Source organism: Urocampus carinirostris, chromosome 1, assembly GCF_059441175.1.
Source record: "Urocampus carinirostris isolate Australia breed hairy pipefish chromosome 1, RoL_Ucar_1.0, whole genome shotgun sequence".
Taxonomy (NCBI): Eukaryota; Metazoa; Chordata; class Actinopteri; order Syngnathiformes; family Syngnathidae; genus Urocampus; species Urocampus carinirostris.
In genome coordinates this window covers 11,705,985-11,733,323 of record NC_142349.1, presented here as the reverse complement: position 1 = coordinate 11,733,323, position 27,339 = coordinate 11,705,985, and the positions used below count along the sequence as shown (strand labels likewise).

General features: G+C 40.5%; 1 protein-coding gene and 2 pseudogenes across 3 annotated transcripts in view; 1 reads left to right on the top strand and 2 right to left on the bottom strand.

The window, feature by feature from the left end:
• LOC148373559 (RNA-binding Raly-like protein) overlaps nucleotides 1-27,339 on the top strand; it is a 111,100-nt gene that overhangs the window by 33,045 nt on the left and 50,716 nt on the right. For 2 of the 3 annotated variants that reach the window (XM_088326651.1, XM_088326634.1), the window contains exon 3: nucleotides 17,872-18,149. In XM_088326651.1, coding sequence (XP_088182777.1) covers nucleotides 17,894-18,149 — 256 coding nt within the window. In that variant the 5' untranslated portion in view covers nucleotides 17,872-17,893. The remainder of the gene's footprint in view (nucleotides 1-17,871; nucleotides 18,150-27,339) is intronic. The other variant, XM_088326643.1, reaches the window with a different exon arrangement.
• On the bottom strand, nucleotides 5,167-5,403 carry LOC148373561 (U2 spliceosomal RNA; annotated as a pseudogene).
• LOC148373560 (U2 spliceosomal RNA) lies at nucleotides 5,432-5,694 on the bottom strand (annotated as a pseudogene).

The window sequence follows — 27,339 nt, the reverse complement described above, 5'->3', positions numbered from 1 at the left end:
TGAGACTCTAGTAATGTCTTCTTTTCAACTGGCTGACGTGTTGTTTGTCAGTAAATAGCTTTAAGAGTGACTGCGCCAGTCAGGCTACAGCTAACTCAATTGATGCGGGAACATTTTCACGTGGTCTTATGGCGGCAGCGGAATTGATGCATTGTGGGATCTGTAGTTTGAGAGTTATCAGCGTTGCATAAAGCCGGGTCATTATAGTAGATGTATATGAAATGATTTCACGGGCAGAATGTAATTGTACGCCAGGCCAGATGTGGCCCGCAGGCCATGAGTTAGACATCAATAGTTTAAATGATAGAATATTCTGCTGTTTTGTGCTCAATTTTTGTATCCGTCCAAAACTTAAAGGAGGAAATTAAAAATGTATTTTAAAAAATAATTCCGATTCATCGATTAATCCAAGAAAATAGTCGTCTGATTTATCGATGAATATGAAATAGTGTGCCTAATCATATTCCTGAAGAGTGTAGCATGCATTAATATATACTGAAGCTCATTAAAAACTTGGCGGCAAGTGATTGAAAGCTTGAAAGAATTGTGTGATGTCTCCCAGAGGTCTCGTAAGCCCAGTCGACATAAACACTTAAAATAAAGATTGCATGGTTTTTATTTGTGTCATCAGGCTTGTGAGAGACCTGAGCATGGATTCAAAATTAAACGTAACTCTGTATAAAAGAACCTGCACTCGTGACCCTGATAGTGAGCTAATTTTTGTTGGGTGATCCCTTCTTTGAATCCACTTTAGTTTTATGTCAAATAAGTGTGTATATTTCAAAGCAAGCATTGCCTGTAAGAACAAATGGAATTCGCAATGAATAAAGCAGCTCTTGTGGGATGATTAAAGAGAAAATAACACTCGACTCTGCCTCGGGCCTTTTATGATGCTCCTGCTGCTCTCTGTGGTGGTGGAGAGCAGTCTAGGACTGAGATGCAACATTTTGAAAAGATTGGAAACCTGCAGGGAAATAACCCAGAGTGAGAACATAGCCACGGGAAGGATGGAAACATTGACAGCAAGTGAAAGCAGTAGAAATACTGTGGTTTTGTCACCCAGTTTGACTCTTTGATAGATTTTCTAAAGAAAAATGTTTTGAGTGTTACATTACCATACCTGTCAAGCTCCAGGGCTCCATGCCCTTACAAACTGTCGTATTTTCCCTTAAAAATACAAAATAATCTTACACCATATTTTTTTTTCAAACGTTTTTATTTATGTAGTTTAACATGTTATATTGTACATGTGTTTCGTTATATCACATATATTGTGAATTAACATTTTGTTGTGAGATCTTGAGTTGCTCGACATGAATGAGGTTTATTATTTTTTAAAAAGTTCAAAAATTAAGTAGCTTGGACGTTCACTGTCAAAGGAAAAAATACATGCAAATATAATTAAGCAGAATAATAGATTTTCTCATTCAAATTATGAATTCATTTTATGCATTAAATTATTGTTGGTAATATCCTGATTAAAGGGATAACCACAAACCTGTCTTTTTTCATTTTATCATTTTATACTTATACCTTTTTTTCTTTATTTCTTTAAACAACATAATAATTCGTAATATAATGCATCAAAGCAAGTGAACCGTTTGAGAGACGGCTCTCTTTAATGAGTTGAGCCGAAAAAGCTGGTTCTCTAAAAAGAGACGGACTTCATTTCACCACATCAAACCGCTCGCTTCGTTTGCAGCGTAAAAAAACAATACCGAGATAGAGGCTTCCGCGGCGAACTTGTTTGACTTGATTGATTTGCCGTCTTGTGATAGTAGGTGTATACCGGATGGTAACCATAATTGACAAATTTGCGTTTTTCCGTACAGATTTTCGCGTACGTCGTACACGTCTTAAAATGTATAATGAACGTACTTTGTACGGCAAAACCGTACAGGTTGACAGGTATGCTTTACTTTAGCAGTTTGGATGGATGCAGTGACGTGCAGTCAGGGGTACAGTGCCTCACCTGCACTATTGAAATATAAAATAAAAATGGAAACAGTTATACGTATTTAGTGGTGACGACCTTTGTAATTTTACTTACTGATTTTTTCATTTATTTTTTGTGTTTCATTATATATTTTATAATAGAATTAGTGTGTGACGTATTACTATGCTGAGCGTCTACAGATAATCAATCGAGGCATGCAATTCTCTTGTCTCATGGCAGAGGGCGATGGTGGGACCAATGATTCTTATTTGGTGCACACTTCATCCCCAAATAATAGATTTAGTGATCGGATTAGCAAACCAACAGCAAGTTAAGCCATCCAGTTATTTTTTTGCCGTTGCTTGGGCTTTTTTTTTCATAATGTAAGATTACCTATCTATTTATGCATTCATTCAAATTAGTGTGCTGAGCATCAGTAGATGGCACACAATTCTCTTGACTCATGGCAGAGGGCGACAGGGCAAGGATTCTGTGTTGGCGTACACCTCAACCCCAAACAATAGAATGAGTGATGGTATGAGCAAGCTAACAGAGGGACAAGCCGTCCAGTAATTGTTTTCCTGTTGCATCGACGTTTTTTTGTAATGGAGAATTACCTATCTATTGATGCTATTATTCAAAAGGAGCAGCACATAGACTTTTATAAGTTAACCTAAGACAATAAGACCTTTATTTTTCAATGCTACTGTTTTTATATTGCTTTCTTGGGAGTGGGGGGGGGCTCCGCCCTGCTTTATTCCTGGACCCTGGCTATTTCAGCTGAAAATGAAAATCTCCATTCTGATCCCTGTATACATATATATATATATGCACGGCGGCGCAGTGGTTAGCGCTTGTGCGGCACAGTTCATGTCATGGGAACCTGTCGTGGGTTCAAATCCAGCTCCAGACTTCCTGTGCGGAGTTTGTATGTTCTCCCCGTGCTTGCGTGGGTTTCCTCCGGGCACTCCGGTTTCCTCCCACGTTCCAAAAACATGCATTTCAGGTGAATTGGCCGGTCCAAATTGTCCCTAGGTGTGAATGAGCGAGTGAGTTGTCTGTCCCCGTGTGCCCTGCGATTGGCTGGCAACCAGTTCAGGGTGTCCCCTGCCCACTGCCCGGAGATGGCTGGGATGGGCTCCAGCCCCCCCGCGACCCTAATGAGGATAAGCGGTACGGCTGATGAGATGAGATATATATATATATATACAAATATACATATATATATACATATATATACATATATATATATATATATACACCGTATTTTCCGCACTATAAGGCGCACCTAAAAGCCTTTATTTTTTTCAAAAGCTGATCAAGCGCCTTAGAATACAGTGCGCCTTATTTATGGATCATAATAAGTCGCTAAGTCTTGCAACTAATGCAGCAGCCGCCGACTAGATTTTCCCCCGAACGCCAAGTAGTCCGCGGTGTATGCTGGGATTTATTTACCGGCGTTTCATTGGCTAACCAATGTGTCAATCATCATTTGAATCGATCACTATTGGCTAAAGTTATTTGGAGGTAAACGGGGCGGATTCTTTTTATCATTTACAGGCTGGCATAGGCTAAAGCGGAAAAACAAAGCCTGCAATTGGCCGAAAAAGATGAATGTGAATAGCATGTTGGGTTGACGGCATAGAGAAAACGGTATTTTACTATTCTGTACTGTATTTGTAAATATTTTACTCTCCTGGATTTACTACACTCTTGGATATAAGAGGACCATGGTTGCGCATTATTATTGAACACAACGACTTCGGTGAGCTACTCCGGCTGTATATTTTCCCTGTATCTTGTTTCAGACTGAACTCGATGTTTCTGTGATAAGCGGTGCAGATAATGGATGGAATGGAGTGTCTATTTTTAAATGTAACTCAATTCCAAGTGTTTATTGTCATATGGACAGTAAAGTTGCGAGCGAAAAATAAAATAGAAACTAAGGAATGGTTGGCATTTCTTGAATCTCAAGACTTTAACCTTCCGAATTATATTTGGAACGATGCATTTGAGTGACATCGTACGGACACCGCATCCGCACGTGTCTACGACATGTATTTGCTTCTTTGCAAGCTTTCGGAATGTTAAGGGGGTAATACGTTTGACTGAACTATCTGACTGTTTTGTCGACGTTCCCATTGTAGCGCCTTATAATCCGGTGCGTCTTATGTATGTCAAATATAGGACCAAAAACAATTTTTTCGGGGTGCGCCCTATAACCTTATAGTGCGGAAAATACGGTGTATATATATATATATATATATATATATATATATATATATATATATATATATATATATATATATATATATATATATATATACATAAAAATTTGGGGGATTTCTTTCAGAGAAAACAACACAAATGCACATATTTTGGTGAGCTTAAATTTGTTGCTTGGATCCCTTAACCACTAGGGTCCTAGGAGCACCATTTCCACTGCACTATAAAAATATTACAAAAATGAAAAGTGGCCCATGTATACTTATTGCAATTACTCCTTAAGAAAAAAAATCTTGTTTTAAAAGCCTGTAAATTAACATTCAATCGTGTGGACATACAATAAAAACACGATCTAGTGTTAATTTAACAATGACAATTTTGCTATGTATAAACCTGGGGTATGCGCTATTTCTAGAACACTAGTATGCCATGAGACATTGTCTAGCGTGGCACAGGAAATCAATTTAAAATAAATTTGAAGTATCCTTTAAAAACATTAACATACAAAAAAAGAATAAATGTTTATCTTTTTAAACGTTATTTGTTTTCTACCAGTGATCACATATACCGTAAATTCCGGACTATAAGCCGCCACTTTTTTCCCAAATGTTCAGCCCTGCGGCTTATTCAGTGAAGCGGCCAATTTATGTAATTTTTCTAACTGCCACCAGCGGCACTCGAGTATAAAAGGTAAGATTTAGACCGGTGGAATAAGTGCACCAAGGTAGACGGCATCCTCTTAGTTTGCGTACGAATTGTCAGTCTGACAAAGGTTCTTTCCGATAATGAAGAGGTCGCCCTTGATGGCGGCAGTTATAAGGAGAAAGATGAGGACGGTTAGCCATGCGGGGTTTTTAAGGGTTATTGATCTATCTTCGTTATTCATTATCCATTATCCGTTATCGGTCAGTTCATAATACGCTACAAAGCCTAGGAGCCGGGACACTTACTCTCAGCCAAAAGGCCAAGCTAAGGTCCTAGCCCTAAAGCCTTGCTGCGATCATTGCGAATGCACCGTTCCCGGAGGTACTGCAATACCGGGCCGATGCGTGGAGTGGACAGAGCAAGCTCATATTCCATCTCCGAAATGCAAAAATCAAAGAGGCCAATGCGGGGTTTTTAAGGGTTATTGATCTATCTTCGTTATTCATTATCCATTATCCGTTATCGGTCAGTTCATAATACGCTACAAAGCCTAGGAGCCGGGACACTTACTCTCAGCCAAAAGGCCAAGCTAAGGTCCTAGCCCTAAAGCCTTGCTGCGATCATTGCGAATGCACCGTTCCCGGAGGTACTGCAATACCGGGCCGATGCGTGGAGTGGACAGAGCAAGCTCATATTCCATCTCCGAAATGCAAAAATCAAAGAGGCCAAGCTAAGGACCTAGCATGCGTGGGGTTTTTGGGGTTTTTAAGGGTTATTGATCTATCTTCGTTATTCATTATCCATTATCCGTTATCGGTCAGTTCATAATACGCTACAAAGCCTAAGAGCCAGGACACTTACTCTCAGCCAAAAGGCCAAGCTAAGGTCCTAGCCCTAAAGCCCTGCTGCGATCATTGCGAATGCACCGTTCCCGGAGGTACTGCAATACCGGGCCGATTTTTTGGTTTGAACAAATTTATTGACACTAAAAACAGAAAACAATCATGACAATCTCAACAGCAATTAAGCACATTCACAATATTATATTCCAATATTACATTTTTAACAGCAAACACAAAGTGAGGTTTGAATAAACCTTCTCGAAAATCAAACATATTCACAATTTCATTATATAACATCTTTGTTAGTGTCAATAGATCCGTCCAGGCCAAAGTCGATTGTCCTCGGTCTGAACAAATCCACTGACACCAACAGCAGCAAAACACAGCCATCAAGCATATTCACAATTTTTTTATATTTGACAATATGACGTGACGATATGCGTTTCGCAATTGCGGTATGGCTTTTTTTTTAACAGATTCGCATGATGCTTTGCGAGCGTGTTATTAGTAGCGCGTTGGTACGTTTCACAGGCACGGTTTGGGATGAAAATTATATTATTATTATCAAAGCTTTGAAAATTCTCTCGGTCTACCGTCTTTCTTTGTAGATATGTGTAACCATGTACAACATGTATTTGCAACTGTATAGTTTTGTAATGTATTTATTTTAGAGACTTATTGTGATATGTTTTCTACGAGCGAATCAAAAAGAAGGGGCGGAGCAAATGCGGGCTGACGGGAAGTGGGGTGAATCTGAGTTAAATCTGTTTGTTGTTGCAGCGGACAATAGTGGATACCAGTATATATTTTTCCCACCCTTAACTTTGGAAATATACATTTTTTTCATTGGATTACTTTCAGCGGGACCCAGACTTTAAAGGTCTGCATTAAATTCTAATTACAGGTATCATTGTCCGTTCATGCTGCCTATTGTGGTGTTTGGATTGTATACTATATTTAAAGATAAAATCGCGGTACATAGTCAAATTTGGGATAAGCTTATGACTTTGCTACATGTTTTAATGTGGGCGCATGCGACTTATATACTGGTGCGGCTTGTGTAAGGATAATACCAATAAGGCCCGTAAAATGTAGTGCGTGCGGCGGTGACTGTAACTGTAACATTTCATCCACATCAGTAGGTGGCAGCAGAATACTTTTTTTTTTCCTTCTTAATAATTTCCTGATGTGGTCATACAGGAAAATATAATTTTTAACTTATGTTGTTTGATGAAGCTGTTTGAGGTTGCGCTGTTCCATAAGCATAGTTTTTGCTCATTTCGAGTATTATTTTTGTTAGTTTTCTAGAAAAAAAAAACAATATAAAAATATAGCGAAAATTGAATAACAGTTCAGAAACCGTAAAATCCAAAATTACAGAAAATATTCGAACAAAAGGAATAACCTGTTTTGCCCCCTGAGCAATGGTAACCAAATGATAAGCAAAGTGTCATACAGAGATCCTTTGGTTTTAGCGGTTAATGGGGACCAGAACCACCCGCAAGAAATGAAAATCTGTGAAGTAGTGTCACACCTCTTTTTTCTTGATGGCCTTTATTAAAGCAGACTTGTTGACTTTCCAACCAAGAGAGAGAGGTAGAGAGAGAGAGAGTGAAAGAGAGAAAGAAAGAGAGAGAGAGAGCAGGAACAAATTGAAACTCTACTTATTTTAAATTAGTTGATGTTTTGTCTTTTGTGTTGGGCGCACACTGATCAAAGCCAAGCAAGAACAGGAGAAAGAGAGAAAAAAGGCTTTGGCTTGACAAAGGAGTGGGACATTAGATAGATAGATAGATAGACACTTTATTCATCCCCGTAGGGAAATTCACACTTGCAGCAGTTTCCTTGTGTTGAAGATAAAACAATAATAAATTAAATATAATATTAAATAAATTAAATATAATATAATACATAAATACCTAATGTAACATCTTGATATAAAATATTTGAATTGTGCTACATAAAATACACACTGTAATGAAAATAGGGTAATATGCAATTTGGGGGTGTGGCTTAATGTGGGCATTTACTCCCCCGGGTGGAGTTAAAGATCCTCATGGCACGAGGAAGAAATGATCTCCTCAGTCTGTCCGTGGAACAAGACTGTGACAGCAGTCTGTCGCTGAAGCTGCTCTTCCGTTTGGAGATGATGCTGTGTAGTGGATGTGATGAATTGTCCATGATTGACTGCAGCTTTTTCAGTGCCCGTCTCTCAGCTACAGTTGTCAGGCTGTCCATCTCTGTGCCCACAACAGAGCCCGCTTTCCTCACCAGTTTATTAAGACGAGAGACATCCTTGGCGCTGGCTCCCCAACACGCTGCCGCATAGAAGAGGGCGCTTGCCACAGCAGTCTCAAAGAACATTTGTAGGAGCTTTTTGCAGATGTTAAAGGATGCCAGCCTTCTGAGGAAGTACAGTCGGCTTTCCTGCATAGAGCTTCTGGGTTGGCAGTCCAGTCCAGTTTATTGTGCAGCTGCACAGCCAGGTATTTGTAGGTCTGGACAAATTCTACACATTCTCCTTTGATAGTTACAGGAACCGGGTGAGTTCTAGTTCTCCTGAAGTCCACCACCATCTCCCTGGTCTTGGTGGTGTTCAGGTGCAGGTGGTTAGCGTCGCTCCATTGGACAAAGTTCTGAATTAGTTTCCTGTACTCCTCCTCCTGCCCACTTCTGATACATCCCACGATACAGTGTCATGAGCAAACTTCTGCACGTGGCAGGACTCAGAGTTGTACTGAAAGTCCGATGTATACAGGTTGAATAGGAACGGAGAGAGCATGGTCCCCTGCGGTGATCCTGTGCTGCTAACCACAGTGTCCGATGTACAGCCCCCCTGTTTCACATACTGGGGTCTGCCTGTCAGGTAGTCCGTAATCCATGCTACAAGGTGTGATTTTACTCCCATCTCTGTCAGTTTACCACTAAGTATCAGAGGTTGTATGGTGTTGAAGGCACTGGAGAAGTCCAAAAATGTAATCCTCACAGCACCCTTGCCCCTGTCCAGGTGAGAGAGGGATCGGTGTAGCATGTAGAGCAGTTGGGCCGCGGGCTGTAGTTTGGACACCCCTTATGTGGACTATAGCATCCTCCACTTCCACCTTCTTCTGGTAGGCAAATTGCAGAGGGTCGATGGCGTGGCTGACCTATAGCCTCAGGTGGTGCAGCAGCAACCGCTCCATGGTTTTCATCACATGTGATGTCAGGGCGACCAGCCTGAAGTCGTTGAGTTATTAACATTAACTTTTAGCGAGACGCAGAATGTAACGCAGAGCAGGTGTCCGGTCACTTTACCATATAAAAAACGCTATGATATAAATTGGCATCAAGGATCTCAAGCCAAAGGTGCCGGTCAATTGGTGTGAATCTTGGCTGCCCCACCTCCCACCGCCCTAGTACCCTCACTCTCGCTCAGCCTTAAACTCTTAGCGAGATGCAGGATGTAACTCAGAGGCGGTGCCCGGTCACAGTACAGTATGAAAATTGCTATGATATGAATTGGCATCGGAGATCTCAAGTCCAAAGGTGCCGGTCAATTGGTGTGACTCTTTGCTGCCCCCACCTCCCCACTACCCAACTCTCACGCAGCCGAGCAGGCAAGCAGACACAGCGTGATTTCGCAATAGCGGTGCTGTCCCGGTGTGGGAAACTTTTTTTTAGCTTTGATAATCAAACATGATAATTAAATCTTTTTAAATGAAATAAAAACAAAAACCATGAAACTGGTGCCAGGTATTATTTTTTTAAACATAAAAAAAAAAAAAATCTCTACTACAGTTTATATATTGGTTTCCCGCTCTGACAATCAATAAATAAGATGTTGGTTATTTTATTTATTTCTAAATCTGACTGTGCCTCTTCTGACACGAACCTCACTGCACATCACTGGATGAATAGATGGATAGATTATTTAGCATCCCATGGTGCATTTTTAGGGCTACAACGAATCAATACAAAAGATTATTAAAAGCATTGACAACTAATTTCATCATTGTATTATTGTGTCACGTTATTTATGAGGAACTAAGCACCTTAACGCAAGTGACGTTGAGGGGTGTAGTGTAACTTTGGTCCGACATAGAGCCATTTACCATTTAAATATAATGGTACTTTCCCTGGTAACTAGTTATTTTTACGATAGAGTTATTCACTTACTAACTCTATTACTTTTTTGGAGAAGTAGTGAGTAACTATTACTGATTACTTTTTAAAGTAACATGCCCAACACTGCCAACTAAATTGGCCCAAAACGGTCAAACACTAATAAGTAAACACTTTTCAAGGGAACAGAAAGTGCTGCAGAAATTTCAGAGAAAATAAAAATCACAAAAAAGTAAAATAAAAATAATACTGATTACATTTTACACTTAAACAAGGGGAAGTTTCCTAAACATTCAATATATCATTCGCACTTTGGTAATTTTCATCATTTAAAGATTAAAACAACAAAATATTTGCACCCAAAAGAACAGCTGAACAATACAATATAATACATAAACAAGAAATGAAATTTGTTGCTAATTCTTTGTTTTAGGTTTTTTTATGACAAGTCCAAATTTAATATTATCTTTGGATAAGGTGGTAAGAAACACTATCTTACATATTTGCAGGTGTGTAGCATACATGTGTTTGTATTTTTGTTCATTGTTATTTGACAAGCACATTTTAAGATTGTTTTATATTATAGAATGTTTTGTTGTTTTGTGCACTCTATTTCATTTGTCCAAAACTTCATTATTTGAATAAAGTGGAAGAAATTAGAAATGTGTTTTTTAAAGATCCGATTCATAGATTATTCGAAATAGAACCGACCGGTTCATCGATTATTAGAATAATTGTTAGATGTAGCCCTAAAGTTTTTTCATTAGTAAAACATGTTCAGGATGTTATTTTGAAGCTGGACTTGACCAGTTTAGTCTATTGTACAAAAAGCGATTTGTTGAATTTGAAATGATAGCTTCATGAAAGCATTACTAATTCTAATTAGCATACATACAACGTGGCGGTAGCATTTTTTCACACGTTCGTCTTCTCAGCAGCTAATTAACGAGCAGAGGCCTTCAGTGTAACCCCTTTGTGCTCAGCATGGGTTTCAATTCAGCGGCTCCCGGCTTTGTCCAATTAAGTCTGCTTAAATGTGCTCATGCTTGCATAATCCACCGTCTAATGACCTGGATGCTCGTATCTGTGGGCTTTGTCGGACTTTTTGCTTTCGCGAACTTTTGGGTTAATCGACTCCACAAAGCTGCGGTTGTATTCTATTGTGCGTATGTGCGCACTGCTTTAATGTTGAAAGAGTGTGTTATCCTGAAGGGAAATCTACTGTAGAGAATAGTGCCAGGTTGAAAGAGAATCTGTACGTTCAGCATTCTCTATTGGGAAATATATTCTTGTTACCTAGAGTATCACGTCTTGGTTTATCCTTCTACCGTTCTTATATTTCAAGTTCTGTTGGTGTTTGTTGGGATAAATAAATCATGGGCAGGTGGAGCTGACTTGTATTTCTCTTGGGCAGCACAAAGACTAACCTTTTTATATTAGAACTGCACAATTAACCGAAATCTGATAGTTATTGTAATTTGACGTGTTATGATTGCATAATCGCAAGCCATTGCGTTTTTTTTAAGGCTTTATAGTTCAGTGTTTCAGAGTGATGAAGTGCTTGGAAAACCAGAAGGGTCACTTTCGGAGCAGACCGTGTATCCGCCTCGCTCCAGAAATATGCACAAAGAACAAAGAAGTTGACAGAGAGGGAAAAGTTGTTTATTGATATTCTTTAGCGTTCAAACAGCGTTCTCATTCGTCTAAGAGACAATCCGCTTTCTTATGCCCTCCGGCACAGACACATCACGTCAGAAATTTCACATGTTGCTTAGTGCGTCCTCTCGCGATGACGCGCTTGTTTTTCTCAAAATGCATGCTTCCAGGAATTGTCAATGTTTTTCTCAGAATGTTTTTGTCCTCTTTCCATTCTCCAAAATTACGCGATTTCCCCCAAAATCGTTGGAGTCAGCCTGACCCAGCCAAATTCCTGTCAGCTTGCAAGCTGTTCCAGACCAAGGCGAGTGTTATTAATGATAATTATTTGTTATTATTATTAATGATTATAATTATTTTTTATTATTATTGATAACACTCGCCCATTTAAACTCGGGAGAAACAAGCCTGGAATTTCCTGTCCAAACAAATGTGTCCTCAATATGTCGACAAGCTCCGACTTCCTTAATCCACAACATCACAGGTAGGGTTTTAACGCCGCTGGCCAATCAGAGGCAAGTTAAAACTACGCTAGTCAATAAAGTCAAAGCAAAGTTTGCCAGCAGTCTATCCGCGACCGTGATTGGGTGGTGTATGTTAGTCAAACAGTGGGCGTTTTGCACAATTGACCACCAAAAAAAGGTTACGCGATAGCTCGTACCCTTAGCAGGTCACTACATTGAAAATACATTGTATTTATTAAATCAGACTTTAAAGGAAAGTAAAAAAAAAAAGTAAAAAAAAAAGCCCCAGAAGAAAATGTTTCACATACACACAGGCTTCAAGATGATTCAAGACTTGGTGAAATGGGTGTTTTAACAAGACAATGATCCCAAACACACCAGTAGACAAGCAAAAACCAAGAAATGTAAATGAATTGTGGAATGTTTTTTAAGCAATCATGGAGTGAAGTAACAACTGAAAGGTGCCACAAGTTAGTTGACTATGCCACACAGATGTAGAGCAGTTAAAAAAATCTGTGGTCTTGCAACTAAATATTGGGATTGCTGAATCCTATCTTTGTGTGGAAATACAAAATAGTTTGGAGTTTGTACAGTCAACTGCAGACACTGCAAATTTTCTGAACACCCCTTTGATAATTGCCCAATTGTACAGCCTTTGGGGCATGCCTATTATAAATGCTGGGTCTTGTTTGCACCTACTGGTAGCCTGTTTAGCATGTACTGATAAAGAATATGAAAAAAAAAAACTGAGATATTCTGGAGAGAGCGCTAATCGTGAGACACATTATCCCTCAAAAATACAGGAAACAGACATGTTATTTATAGATCTAATTTAAGATTTAAGGGCCCGGTCACACAGCCGTTTGCGTCTGTATCGCGGGTAAAATTTTGCGTTTTTTTTTTTGCCCGTGGTTGCCCGCGATGGAAAATGCGCAAAATTGGCCAACCCGCTGTTCATCGGTGGTATGCCCGCAAAACAGACGCCGGCGACTGTTCCGCTTCCTCATCGCGTCATTTCCGCGTCATTTTCTCGTGTGGACCACGGGTATAAAAGCTCCCGAGCCGGTGTTGTGCCCAAATCCGACTCCTACTTATTGTTTTAATAAGCGTTTTATATATAATACGATCGCTTTTGTTGGAAGCGCAGCAAAATGCGCGTTCATGCGGGGGGGGGGGGGGAGGATTTTATATACGGTACGTTCACAACAAAAACAAAGACGGAATGGTTTAAGTTGTATTACATTCCCAACAAATGCAAGATGAAGTGGTTTTGGTTATATGTTCGCCATTACATTCCCTAAAAGTGATATAAAAGTGAGATAAAACGAGGTAAAAGTGGTTGTAGTAGCGAGGGGATGCAAATCTCGGCAGGGATGCATTTCTCGGCATAACACCGGGCTGTAGAAATCATAACCGCTCAAGACACAGTCCCGTGAAGATCAAGATTTCAAGCTATGGCACCGAAGAAGCCAATATGTTATTATTGTGATAGTTTTTCATTTTGATTTTATTATCTTGTCATGAAATGAAAAAAAATGTGAAGAAATAAAAATGGATTAAGACGAGGTCACTATGGTGACGGGGATCCATGTCTCGAGCACAACTGACGTGTGCTCGGCAAATCGCGCTGTAGATACGCTAATTTCACGTAATAACACCGTGATACAGGCGCAGACATGCTATGACCATGCTCCACCCACGATTACCCACTGAAATTTCCCGTCCTACCCATGTGTAACCACGCCCTGGCCGCGGCCAGAGCACGTCGTTCCACGTCATTTCCGCGTCATTACCTCGTGTGCCGCCCGCGGTTAACACGTGCTCAAAGTTTTGAGCAGCTCAAAACTTTTTCGCGCGGCCAACCGCATGTGAATTTCCGACCGCGAGTAAAGCACTGCTGTACCTCGTCTATATGGCGGTCTCAAAGTGTCTAACAGCGCCAAACAGCGTCCACTTCACGGCCAGAAGTGTCTGGCCGTGATTCAGCCTCGATACGCCCGTGAAAGGCTGTGTACCCGTGCTCTAAAGCATTGAGCAGCGCAAAACTTATTCACGCTGCCACACGCGCGTGAATTTCCGACCGTGTGTTAAGCACTGCTGTATCTCGTCTGTATGGCGACCTCAAAGCGTCCAATAGCGTCCGCCTCACAGGCTGAAATTTCTGGCCGTGATTCAGCCGCAAACGGCTGTGTGACCTGGCCCTTAGGAACAGCATGAAGTGTTCACGTGATGGAGTGGGCATGGCGTTAGAAATAAGGTTGCATGGACAAGTTGAAAGCTTTAGGTACTTAGGTTGTGATGTGGCTGCAGTTGGTGGAATGGAGTGCGAGGTATTGCACAGAGTGAATCAAGGAAGCAAGGTTTTGTGTGCTCTGAGGAGAGTGATGAGCAACAAGAGTATGAGTATGGATGTTAATAGGGGACTGTATGAGAGTGTGATTGTGCCGACTGTGTTGTATGGTGCAGAGACTTGGAGCCTGAACGGAAATTTGAGAAGGAAGTTGAATGTTTTTGAGATGAAGTGTTTGAGGACTATGTTAGGAGTGACAAGATTGGATAGACTGAGAAATGAAATTGTGAAAGACAGAACTGGAGTAGTGGTGGAACTGAGCAAGCGTGTGGATAAGAGAGTACTCTGTTGGTTTGGACACATGGAGAGGATGGATGAGGAGCAAATGTTGAAGAGGATCTACAGAGCAGAAGTCAATGGAAGGAGACCAAGAGGAAGGCCGCGATTGACATGGATGGATGGTGTTATGAGTGCACTTCAGGAAAGAGGTCTAAATATAGTCGAAGCTAGAGCCCTTGTTGGTGATAGGAATGAGTGGAGAGGTCTTGTAAAAGGAGAGTGGGATGTTTAGACGTGTTCTAAGGGATGGGCAGGGCACCTGTATGATGCGGCAAGGGTAAACCAGTGAAAGCTGTCGGGTCCTGCTGTTGAACAGAAGAGTGTGTTGTGTCACCCTGACCCAGGTGACATGGCCGCTTTCTTGTGTCCCATTTCATCTGGAGGGACAAGAACATTACCAACTGTGAGGTGCTTAACTTGTATGGGTATTTGGGGATTTGGGTTGGCCATAGTCAAAAAAAAATTGTGTGCTACTTTTTCCTTTTTTAAATTTTCTTTGTTTTTGTATGTGTTTGTCTTGCTGTCGGTCACTCCACTTGAGGGATATGACCAGGGTGGGTGGGTGCATAGGTAGGTAGGTAGGTAGGTAGGTAGGTAGGTAGGTAGGTAGGTAGGTAGGTAGGTAGGTAGGTTAGGTAGGTAGGTTATGTAGGTAGGTAGGTAGGTAGGTAGGTAGGTAGGTAGGTAGGTAGGTAGGTAGGTTAGGTAGGTAGGTTATGTAGGTAGGTAGGTAGGTAGGTAGGTAGGTAGGTAGGTAGGTAGGTAGGTAGGTAGGTAGGTAGGTAGGTAGATAGATAGATAGATACGGAATCCATGCTAAAATGTAGATTGACAAATCACAAAAGGAAAAATGCTCTCGAAGAGAAGCAGCTCTTAATAAATAATGGATGACTAAAAGCATACATAAAATTATTGGAGTAATGGAATAATGGAAAGATATGTGGCTACATTGTTCAAAAGATAAGTGTAAGGTTTGAATTGATTGATGTCGTTTACTTGAGATATTGAATCACAATGGAAGAGCAATCTAGTATTATAGTTGGATAGTTGTTTTTATGCATTGAATGATGTTTATTGTCATCATTGTTCTTGCAACGACACAATCTGTGTTCACTCTCGTTCTCTTCAGGCTGCATATGAATCATCTTCAGATGTAGGTGTAAACTCTGTGAGACCCCCAAAGCTTCCTCTTTCTCTTTTGTTGCAATCAGACCTGCAGATCCCCCCCCCCCCGGCTGCATGCGACACGATGGGAACAAACGTGTCGTGCTGCAGGGAGGTTGTAAACACGTCAAGAAGCTCTGTTAACACGTAGAAAGCATTGCCCGCCGCAAAGCTCACTTAAAGCAGGTGATTTGTCTAACTGACAAAAAAACCTGCCCAAGTATCTCCACATTTTTTTATTTTTAACCAAGACATTTTACTGATTTAAGTAGTAAGTATAAGGTCCTTATTTGTGAACACTATTCCTAACACAGGTAAATCTATCTCGCAACATATGTTATCATGGAACATGAATTATCTTCATATTCTTTGGCAGAAATTCAGTTTGGAGGTGACTCACATCCTGTTTTTACTGGCAAAGTTGCTTTTTTAATATTCAGTTATTTTTGTGAAACAAAAGTTCACGGTTCATGGATCCTTTAACTGCCAGGGATCATCAGGGCACACACGCGTGGTGTGTCTTGGGCAAGTATAGCCTGGCGTCACCAACTCTCTCCAGAACGTTTTTTTTTTTTCTTGTGGATGGGTTTTCCCCCCCACATAAACAAAGAGTACTCATTTCTATGGTTACTAGTTGGCCACTTCGTCTTGCATTTGTTGGAAATGTAATAAAACTTAAACCATTCCGTCTTTGTATTTGTTGTGAATGTAATCGAACGGTAATGCACGCCGTATACAAATCACTTTTGAGCAGGTAACATGTTTATTTTGCCTTTTTCTATTCAAATCGCTCGTATTGAAACTGTTATGCACTCTACCATAAAGCCTATTTCTGCATTATAAGCTTTACGGTAGAGTGCCTAACAGTTCTCAAAAGTGATTTATATACGGTGTGCATTACCCTTCGATTACGTTCACAACAAAAACAAAGACGGAATGGTTTAAGTTGTATCACATTCCCAACAAATGCAAGACGAAGAGGATTTGGTTATATGTTCGCCATTACATTCCCTAAAAGTGATATAAAAGTGAGATAAAACGAGGTAAAAGTAGTTGTAGTAGCGAGGGGATGCAAATCCTGGCAGGGATGCATTTCTCGGCATAACACCGGGCTGTAGAAATCATAACCGCTCAAGACACAGTCCCATGAAGATCAAGATTTCAAGCTATGGCACCGAAGAAGCCAATATGTTATTATTGTAATAGTTTTTTCATTTTTATTTTATTATCTTGTTATGAAATGAAAAGAAATGTCAAGAAATAAAAATGGATTAAGACAAGGTCACTACGGTGACGGGGATCCATGTTCACCCCTTGACGTCTCGAGCACAACTGACGTGTGCTCGGCAAATCGCGCTGTATATACGCGGAGAAAGGCGTTTGACCTACACTTGCGTAACACGCTAATTTCACTTAATAACACCGCGATACAGGCGCAGAACATGCTATGACCATGCTCCACCCACGATTACCCGCTGAAATTTCGCGTCCTACCCAGGTGTAACCACGCCCATAGCACGTCGTTCCGCGTCATTTCCGCGTCATTACCTCGTGTGTACCACGTGTGCCGCCAGCAGTTAACACGTGGTTTAAAGTTTTGAGCAGTGCAAAACTTTTTCGCGCGGCCAACCACGTGTGAATTGCCGACCGCGTGTAAAGCACTTCTGTATCTCGTCTGTATGGCCATCTCAAAGCGTCCAACAGCGTCTGCTTCACAGGCAGAAATTTCTGGCCGTGATTCAGCCTCGATACAGACGCAAACGGCTGTGTGACCGGGCCCTAAGAAACGAACGCAATTGGGTTCCTGTCTCCGTTCCTTGTTCCTGACACCAACTCCATTTTGACAATGTGATTGGAGGTGTTAAGACCAAAGGAATAATCTAATTCCTACCGCAACCTTGATATGGAGCTCTATTATTTATCAGATCCTTGATGAATTCTTGGTCTGGGTAGCTCTCCACTCGGATCACTGTGATTGCCAACTGTCCAATGAATCGAGGGATATTTCCGGGAGGGGAAAAAAGCCTGGCCAAAACTTGTCGAGTTCTGGTTTTTCGTCCTTTGTGAATCACACCATTCTAATTGTAATGTTTCAGTTCAAATACCATTAAGCCATTTTGCATGATACATGTGACTTCATATCTCTCCTCGAGCTGAACAAATATACTGCAATTTACTGCTATAACAGCATTGCTTGTGTTTCTCCAGCAGGCACTGCGGCAAGTCTAGAATGACTGGCAAGAACCAGACCAGCAACGTGACCAACAAAAATGACCCGCGCTCGCTCAACTCACGCGTTTTCATCGGCAACCTCATGACAGCGGTGGTGAGCAAGGCCGACATCGAAGCCATCTTCGCCAAGTACGGCAAGATTGTAGGATGTTCGGTGCACAAGGGCTACGCCTTCGTCCAGTACGACAACGAGAGGAATGCCAGGGCGGCCGTCACAGGAGAAAACAAGAGGATGATTGGGGGACAGTCGTTAGGTAATGCTGCATTTTGGGTCACGTCATACATGAGAAATGCATTCATGCCAGACTATTTGGATAGAAATTGATGTTTTAATGCCTATATCCACCAATCACACAAAACCTGCTAATTAATGCTCTAATTTGATTTGCCAAATAACATATAGATACAACTGATCACTAAAAGCAATGCACCAAAGAAATCCCAAATGCAAAATACAGTAGTACCGCTATAAATGAGCACCTCTAAACACAAGAACTTCGAGACACAAGATTTGTTCGGACTAATCCTGTACAATGGAAAATTCAAGCAACGATCACCTACAGATAATAGGAAATTAGCCACAACCAGTCACACTAAATACACTCAATGTAGCTTCTTCAGCTAAAATATAAATGATAAACAATTCTAGCAGCTTTTGTTCACAGTCGATTTGAGCTTGAATGGCAACCTGGATAAAACATTAGCTTACGCAGCTAACGTTAGTGTCTTACCTTAGCAATATTAAAGTGCTCCCAGCTTCAGTGAGCAGCTAATACCTGTAATCCAACCAGCTAAGAAGAACTGGTAATCCAGACTTTTATAAGCTTTTAGATCAGCACCCGTTTATGGGGATACTACATTTACAATACAGTGGTACAGATGGTGTGGACTAAAGTTAGGCAGACTGGAAAATTTGTTTAGATGTGTGAAGGTCGCTAATGACACCCTCAGTTTCTCTAAATGGCGCTTTTTGTGCTTTCCGACAAGATGAGTCACCTCATCTAACGGCTGCACAGAATTCGTTTGACTCGTCATTGCCTATAGTGTTGGATAGGACGGCTTTTTTTGCTGACGTTGTCTTCTCTTTACTGGACCCGTTCAGTATTTACTACGGTTGACTACCGTCCGTCATGGTGACGTCGCGTTTTTTTGATCACGTGTGTGCAAAGGGTTAATACCTGTCAACTTAAGCCAAATACTCGCGTTATCAATGATTGCAATTTCCTTTATTCAACGAAAAACCTTACAAACACGACACTGTACCTATTTACGAATAGCAAGACTGACTATGTCAAATACCGCGACTATATTAGCAATCGACGATGATGTTGTCTTCTTCTACCATTGACTGAGACGATCCAGGTTAGAGCCGATTTAGGCAAGAGGAGCTCAGTCTAACAAAAAACTAGTCTTTTGAAAAAATAATCTTGTTCAAAACTTGGCATACAAGATGATAAAAAAAAAAACATATAAAATGAAGGGGAACTGTGTAACAGTCCTTTGTCCCCTCCCATACAACTACGTTACGGCGACTCCCTTCATGGCATATGCTCATAATGAACCTCATTTTATCTTATCAATATGCTCTTATTTGTTTTATCACTGTATTTTTCATGTTTAATTTCTATTTGAATGTTTTTTAGTGATCAGAAAGGTGTTCTTTAGAACTATTTAGTATTAATTTGGATTCTTTTGAGCCTTCGGGAACGTTCCCGCTATTTGAGCTCCGAGCACAATCCTGGAACTACCGTATTTTTTTCACTATAAGGCACTCCGGGTTATAAGGCGCACCCCCCAAAAATTGTTTTTTTGTCATATATTTTCCATACATAAAGCGCACCTGACTATAGGGTGCCACAGTGGGAACGTCAACAAAACAGTCAGATAGTTCAGTCAAACTTATTAACCCCTTAACATTCCGACGGCTCGCAAAGAAGCAAATATGTGTCTCAGACACGTACGGACAAGGTGTCTGTATGATGTCACCAATCACTGAAACGCGTCATTCCACATATCATTAGGTTTAAACTCTTGGTATTCAAGAAGTGCCAACCATTTCTTAATTTCTATTTTATTTTTCGCTGGCTACTGTGCAGACAGCATGATAGGAATTCACTTGTGCAGGGAAGCGTGGTTCTTTACTGTGCATATGACAACAAACATTTGGTTTTGAATTGAATTTAGAAATAGACTCATCACAGACACATCAAGATCTGTCTGAAACAAGATACTGGGAAAATATAAAGCCGTGGTAGCTCACAAGTCGTCTTGCAGCCATCACGTTCAATAATAATACGCAACCATGGTCCTCTTCCATCGGTGAGTGTAGTAAATCTAAACGTGTAAAATGTTTACACACGCCAAAAGATGCAATAATGCCACAAATAAAAGATGAAAATCCGCCGAGGAGCATCTGTATTGATGGGCGTTGCTCGTTCCTAGCTGTCTGTTTAGCCCCATAATTCCTGTTTACAAATGCAGACTAGTAAAAACTGTTTTCTCCATGCAGTAGAGCAACCTAACGTGTGAGTCACATCTTTTTTGGCCATTTGCAGGCTTTTTTTCGCTCCGCTATAGCCTATGCGAGCCTGTAAATGCTAACTCCGAATAACTTTAGCCAATAGTGACAGATTCAAATGAGGATTGACACATTGGTTAGGAAATGAAACGCCGGTATATGTATCCCAGCATACACTGCAGACTACTAGCCGGCGGCTGCTCGCATTAATTGAGAGACCTTGCGACTCAATATTGATCCATATATAAGGCGTACTGTATTATAAGGTGCCTGTTCAGCTTTTAAGTGCGCCTTATAGAGTGAAAAATGCGGTAGTTAAGTAGAGGCCCATGCATTCCCACTTCAGGCCCATAGGTAGAAGTAATGTGAATTATATGGGGCGTGTCAATAAAATAAATGTCAACCTTCAATGTTTGATTGTGTACAAACTCTGGAAACCAGTCTTAAAAAATATGTTTTTTCTCATGCTTGGCCACAGTTCAAGAGATCTGTAATAATAACAAGTAAACATAAATCCATCAGCAACTGTGCAAGCATGTAATACTTGGCCACTTTTTTTTTTTTTTCAAGAATGTTGTGCTTTAAAGTAGGGGTCTCCGACTCGCAGCCCGGGGGGAAATTGCAGGATGATAGTTTGAGGCCTCCGGCCTAATATGAAAGTTAAGAGGAAAGTGTGTATTATTTTCCCACCAGATGTCATGTTCTGATAACAAGTGCTAAAAGCTCAATGGGAGAAGACAAGATACGGAGACTCAAAGTGACCAAAACACACCTTAATACTTTTGAAAAGAAGAGAAATGAGATAACAAAAAAGAAAAGTTAAAAAATTGCTGTTTTTTTGTCTATATTTATTTATTTCTTTGTCTCCATTTTCCTTTTTTGCTATCTTTCCCCCCATTTGTCCTTTTATTCAAATTTTCCTATTTGTTCTCTTTTTGTAATTTCTGACCCTAACCCTAACCCTATTTTTTCTTCTTTAAAAAAATATTTACCCTTTGTTTTGAGAAAGGCTTGGTAAAAACTGGAATAAAATGGTGATTTTTGCTCACTTTCAGTCTGTAGTCCGTAGTCTTCCTTGGATTTCACGTTTGGTTGGACGACACGTAACAATGACATCTAGTGGACACACTTAAAACACTATCCCTTTAAGAACAGCGTAATAAGTCATCAGTGCTGTTAATGTTGAAAACCCCATTTGGCCCAACCTCACCCAGATCCTTACTTCAGCAGCCCCAACTCAATTGAGTTTGAGACCCCTGATTTAAAGGGACTGTGTGTATTATTTATCCCATCTTAGTGGTAAAAAAAACTTTATTCATTCAAAAAACAATATTGATTTAAATAATAACCAAAATGGATTAGTAGACGTGCATGTTTTAAGAACACTGAAAGATTTACATTCATTCTACATATCATGAGCCTCACTTAGAGAAATCACAAGAAGTGTCTGCCATCATGCTGCTTCTGGTGTCCAAAAACCTTGTAAAAGGCTCGGGTAAAAAATGAGAAGAAAACTGGTGTGGTTTGCTCACTTTGAGTCTCTGGAGTTTTTATTCTCTCTTGGGCTTTTAGCACTCATTTTTGCTGCACGACACAATACAGCGACATCTGATGATCAATTAGACAATACAAGAGCTAACAAATAAAATTACCAATTCACAAATAGCGATCAAAACATAACTTTCTCGTAAGTAGTTACTGCAATCCTTTGCTCGACCACCATCAGTTTTTTGCAACATCATTTTATCACTAACTTTTTTATTGTACTTTGTGAATGGGTTTTGCGGTGATTACATTCTCTCTAGGGAATTTTACTGCCTTGCTGAATTGAATATCTGTATGTGGGGGGATGCCCTCAAACAAAAGTTGCCTACTCGAAGCCGGCAAAAGCATCTTACACATTTCCAGTAGGAAAGAAAATCCATCATCTTTATTACTCATCATATGTGTTTTCTTCCCTTTCCTCTTCTTTAACATATTACAAGAGACTTTTTGCGTCATAAGCTGTATCACATATTTCACTGTTCCAGTTGCTGTTCTAAGAGACACCTTATAGCAGGGGTTTCAAACTTTTGTTTCGGGGGCCACATGGTAGATAAAAACATTCTCACAGGGCATGACTAGTAAATGAGTTGCATACAAGTGTGCCTTAGTTGGAGGGCTGGGGGTCTTTTTGGAGGCTCACAATTAAATTATGATTCATGGATGTCAGATTTTTTTTCTTTCAATTCAAGTTAATCAATTATATTGTTTATTAACTTTTTTTATAAAGGAAAATAATGCTTACATCAATTTCCACTCTAGTTTATTGAACTGAGGGAATCTCATGCAGATTGGAACGTGACAGAAATATCATTCATCCAATCTCTGCACCGCTTATCCTCAATAGGGTCGCAGGGGTGCTGGAGCCCATCCCAGCTATCTCCGGGCAGTGGGCAGGGGACACCCCGAACTGGTTGCCAGCCAGTCGCGGGGCACACAGAGACCGAAAACTCACACGCTAATTCACATCTAGGGACAATTTGGACCGGCCAATCAACCTGACATGCATGTTTTTGGAATGTGGGAGGAGTGCCCGGAGGAAACCCACGTAAGTACGGGAAGAACACGCAAACTCCACACAGGAAGGTTTGATCTCATGACCTCAGAACTATGTTGCACTCGCGCTAACAGAAGTATCATATAAACACAAATTTAAATTTTTGATTCAATCATTTCGATGTATTTTTGCTCTTTTTTAATTTACATTGGAACCTGCGGTTATTATGCATCTTTTTAAATCTGCATAGACATCCAGGTGCTATTTTTTTATGTAGACTTTTTTTTTCCAAAACAGTGTGTCTGTGACTTATTTTTGGTAAAATAATAACTGATAGATTTCTTCAATGCTCTCTGGTTGATTATCATAGTCTGCAGATACAGATTTGGGAGTGGTGCTTAGCTTTGGCAACATCCAGTGGGCAAATTTACAACTGCAGATTATTTTTTCATGCTTATTTTTCTCTTGAGACTCTCTCAGCATTGACTTGCGGGCCACATTAAATGATTTGGCATGCAACATTTGCCCATGGGCCATTAGGTTATTTTATTTTTTTTACCAACACAGTGTTTCCTGAAATCTCTTGTGATGTAAATACATGCTTGTTAGGTTGTACGTTTTTTCCTATATTTTATTTTATTTGTCTTTTTATCACTTCAAATTGTGTACGCGGCACAACAATTTTTGTACGGGGATTATTATTTATTCTTTTAAATACTGATATTGCCCAATTTGGCTCTAATCCGGATCGTCTCGATCACTGTTAGCAGAGGACAATGTCAAAGTACGTTGCTAATGAAGATAAAGTGTGAGAAATCCTTCACTGCAACACTAAATTGAAAGCAAGTAGGGAAAGAACTAAAAAATAGGCTGTAATAATTAGTAGTTTAATTGGTAAATAAAGTAAACTTTTTTACACCAGTTACCTTGTTTTTTTAAACATAGTCTGTCTTGCAGTGAGTAAATAGGTGTGGCATTGTGTTTGTAATGTTATTATCGCTTATTACAGGGAATTTATATAATTGATAAGGGGAGCAATTGGCTGAGGTTGACATGCATGTAAATAGGTGCCATGATAAATATTTTATTTGACAGTTTTGTACGGATAAAAAATGCTGGGTTTTAGAAGCGGGGCTGTAGATAGAAGAAAAAAGACCTGATCATGAGCAAATCTATGCAACAGGAAAAAACAATCGGTGAACTATTAATTCCAGAACATAAAACTCTGGACAGTTGGTGTCTGAGTATTTCATGGTTTGTTTTGGTTCCTGTCTTAGGCTGACCTTGATCAACCTTGTTAAAAAAGATATGACACTGTTCCAACGAGAAAAAGGGAAATTGGGCTTGGATCGTGCACGTCAATACGTTGAGTGGACCCCGTGTTGAATCCATCCATCCATTTTCTGTGCCGCTTATCCTCACTAGTGTCGGGAGGGTGCTGAAGCCCATTCCGGCTGTCCGCGGGCAGTGGGCAGGGTACACCATGAATTGGTTGCCAGCCAGTCGCAGGGCGCGTGTTAAATCCTCCCGATATTACTTATTGATTTGTTCACCAGCTCGTACATTGTCCACACTACAGCTCACATTGAATGCAAATGGAATTCTCGCTGTGGTTAGCGGTGTTCACTTAATTGGACTGAGATGCAATGTGTGTCTTTGTGTGTGTGTCGTGTCATGTTAATTAAGGAAGCAATAGCTGGCGATGATAGAATCCTATCCATTGCCTTTTACCAGGGGCGATGTTAAAGTTGCATACATCCTACACTGTCCCGTAAGTGTAAAATGAAGCCAATTAAATGTGAGTGAAATTAAATTAAACAACTTCTTTATAAGATCATCAGAGTTTTGATGTAAAGGCGTTTAGTGATTTAAGATGTTGAGCCCTTACCGAAAGAAAGTAAGCGTTACAACTTGCGTTAAGTCAAGTCATTTTTATTTGTATAGCCCTTAATCACAAGGAGTATCATATGACTGCACAGACCACAGATTATTGCACACCACAGACTATTATGACACCATCCCCTGATCTAAAACCTACATGAGGGCAGGGAAAAACTCAAAAACCTTAACATGAGGAAAATGAAGAAACCTTGACCGCACATGAGGTAGTCCCCCTTCCAGGATGACCAGACTGTAAAGGATGTTGCGATAAAAAAATATTCATATGCTATAGAATAAAAGTGTGTTTTAAGCCTAGATTTGAACAGTTCCACTGAGGTTGCAGATCTCAGCATTCCACAACACCAGGGCCCGAATGGTGAACGCTCTTGCACCTGCGGATCTATTACAATATTTAGAGTGTAATTCCGGTATCCCTGATTATTGAATCCCCAAAGTAGCGCATTACTCGGTAATTACTGTGAATACTCGCATTGCAGTCGACCTCTTAAAACTGCTAAAAAAAGTCACACAATCAGAGAAATAGAAGAAAACTTGTACACTGTACACCAACCTGTGGAAGCGATAAACCCTTTGTTATTCTTGACTTGTGTAATCTTTAGAGCTGCCAAACTAACATCCAAGACACTCCATACAATTCCATATTTTTTTTCTAAACCGCGAGAAGATTTGCATCTCCCTTTCTGGGTATTATCCATGAAGCTTTCGTTTTTCCCTACATGCATGGTGTATTGTAAAGATAATTAAACAAATAAAACGACGAAAATTCTGCACTCTCTTGCTGTAGATCATTTTGTGTATCCTTCCATAACATATTCATCTCTTTAAATATGTAGAACATTTGCCATGTTAGTTTGCGTCAGTTTTTTTGTTTAATGTACACAATAGTTCATGGGTAACGACAAGCCAACGTTGAGCAAAGCTAGCGCTACGTAATACCTATGCTAAGCTAGGTCTACTACGCTTGTGTACCCTTTTATAACATATTCCTCTCTATAGAGAAAATTTTTGCCGTGTTAGTTTGTGTTAGTTTTGTTTGTTTAATGAACACAATAGTTTGTGGGTAACACTAATGTGGTGTCATGTAATACACTCCCCTTCCTGCGGTGTCGCTGTATACTAATGTGCAGCCTTGTACTTGTGCTTGAGAACTGCCGAGGAAGAAGTTAAGTAAACACTCTATGAATGTACCGTCCGTGCCTGTCTCTGAATCCTACTACAACCCTACTACATACACAACATATTGGCGACGAGGATGACTTGGATCGGAATCTCACAACCCCTTGCTTTGCTTGAAACCCCGGGTGAGCCTACGATGTTGTACACCACGTGGATTCAGATGTTCGAAAATTACCTGTTTGCATTGACTGCTAACGAAATGCCAGACAAACGAAAATGCGCACTACTGCTGCACTGTTTAGGCACAGAAGGGCAGAGAATTTTTCTTTCCCTTCCCGACACTGGCACTTCTTACAAATCCGCCTGTGATGCGCTAGAAACCTTCTTTGTACCGAAGATTAATGTCGTTGCTCAGCGTACCAAGTTCCGTCGGCGTGCTCAGAGACCGGGCGAGACCACTGCTCAGTTCATTGCCGCATTGAGGGAATTAATTGCTAACTGTGACTTTGGCACGTTTGCTGATGATATGATTAGGGATCAATTCATTGAGAAGATGTCCTCTTCGAGAATCAGAGAACGCTTGCTGTTGGAAACGGACTTAAAGCTTGACAAAGCGATCGCTATTGCTACACAAATCGAATCCGCTATTTCAGAAGCTAATGCTATTGCTCATGTTCACGTGTCCGACGTTCCTGTGAAGCTTGTGCAACAAAGAGATAAAAGGAATCAGAGCAGTATGCATACACAGCGCTCGAGAGATAAAAGGAATCAACACAAAACCTGCTACCGTTGTGGCTCCAACTCTCATCTAGCAAATGACCCCAATTGCCCTGCTAAAAATGCAAAATGCAACCAATGTGAAAAAATTGGACATTTTAGTAAAGTGTGCCGCAGCGCAATTCCTACTTGATCAGTAAGAGAAGTTACTGTCCCAGAACTTACTGTGTGTCATGTAGCCCCTACAGCTGCAGTCCCAAAGCGCCTTACGTGTACAGTTGCTCTCCATGCGAATGATGAACAGTCTATTACTACTGACCTGCTTGTGGACACTGGTTCAGCAGTCTCAATTCTGCCAGAGAGAATTTACAGACAATCATTCATGCACTTGCCTCTCTCAAAGCCTACTGTACGTCTGGTGACCTACATGAAGAAGCCAATTCCAGTGTTGGGCTGTCTTCAACTTACTGCTACGTACTGCAACCAGGGTGCACATACTGACTTCTACATAGTTCTTGACGGTACTCCACTACTGGGAATGGACCTGTTCACTGCACTTCGCCTCCACATACAAGATGGGCAGATTGCAACACCTGCCGCATCGGAGATGAGTCACTCTGTCAACACTACAAATGCTTTAGGCGTTGCTACA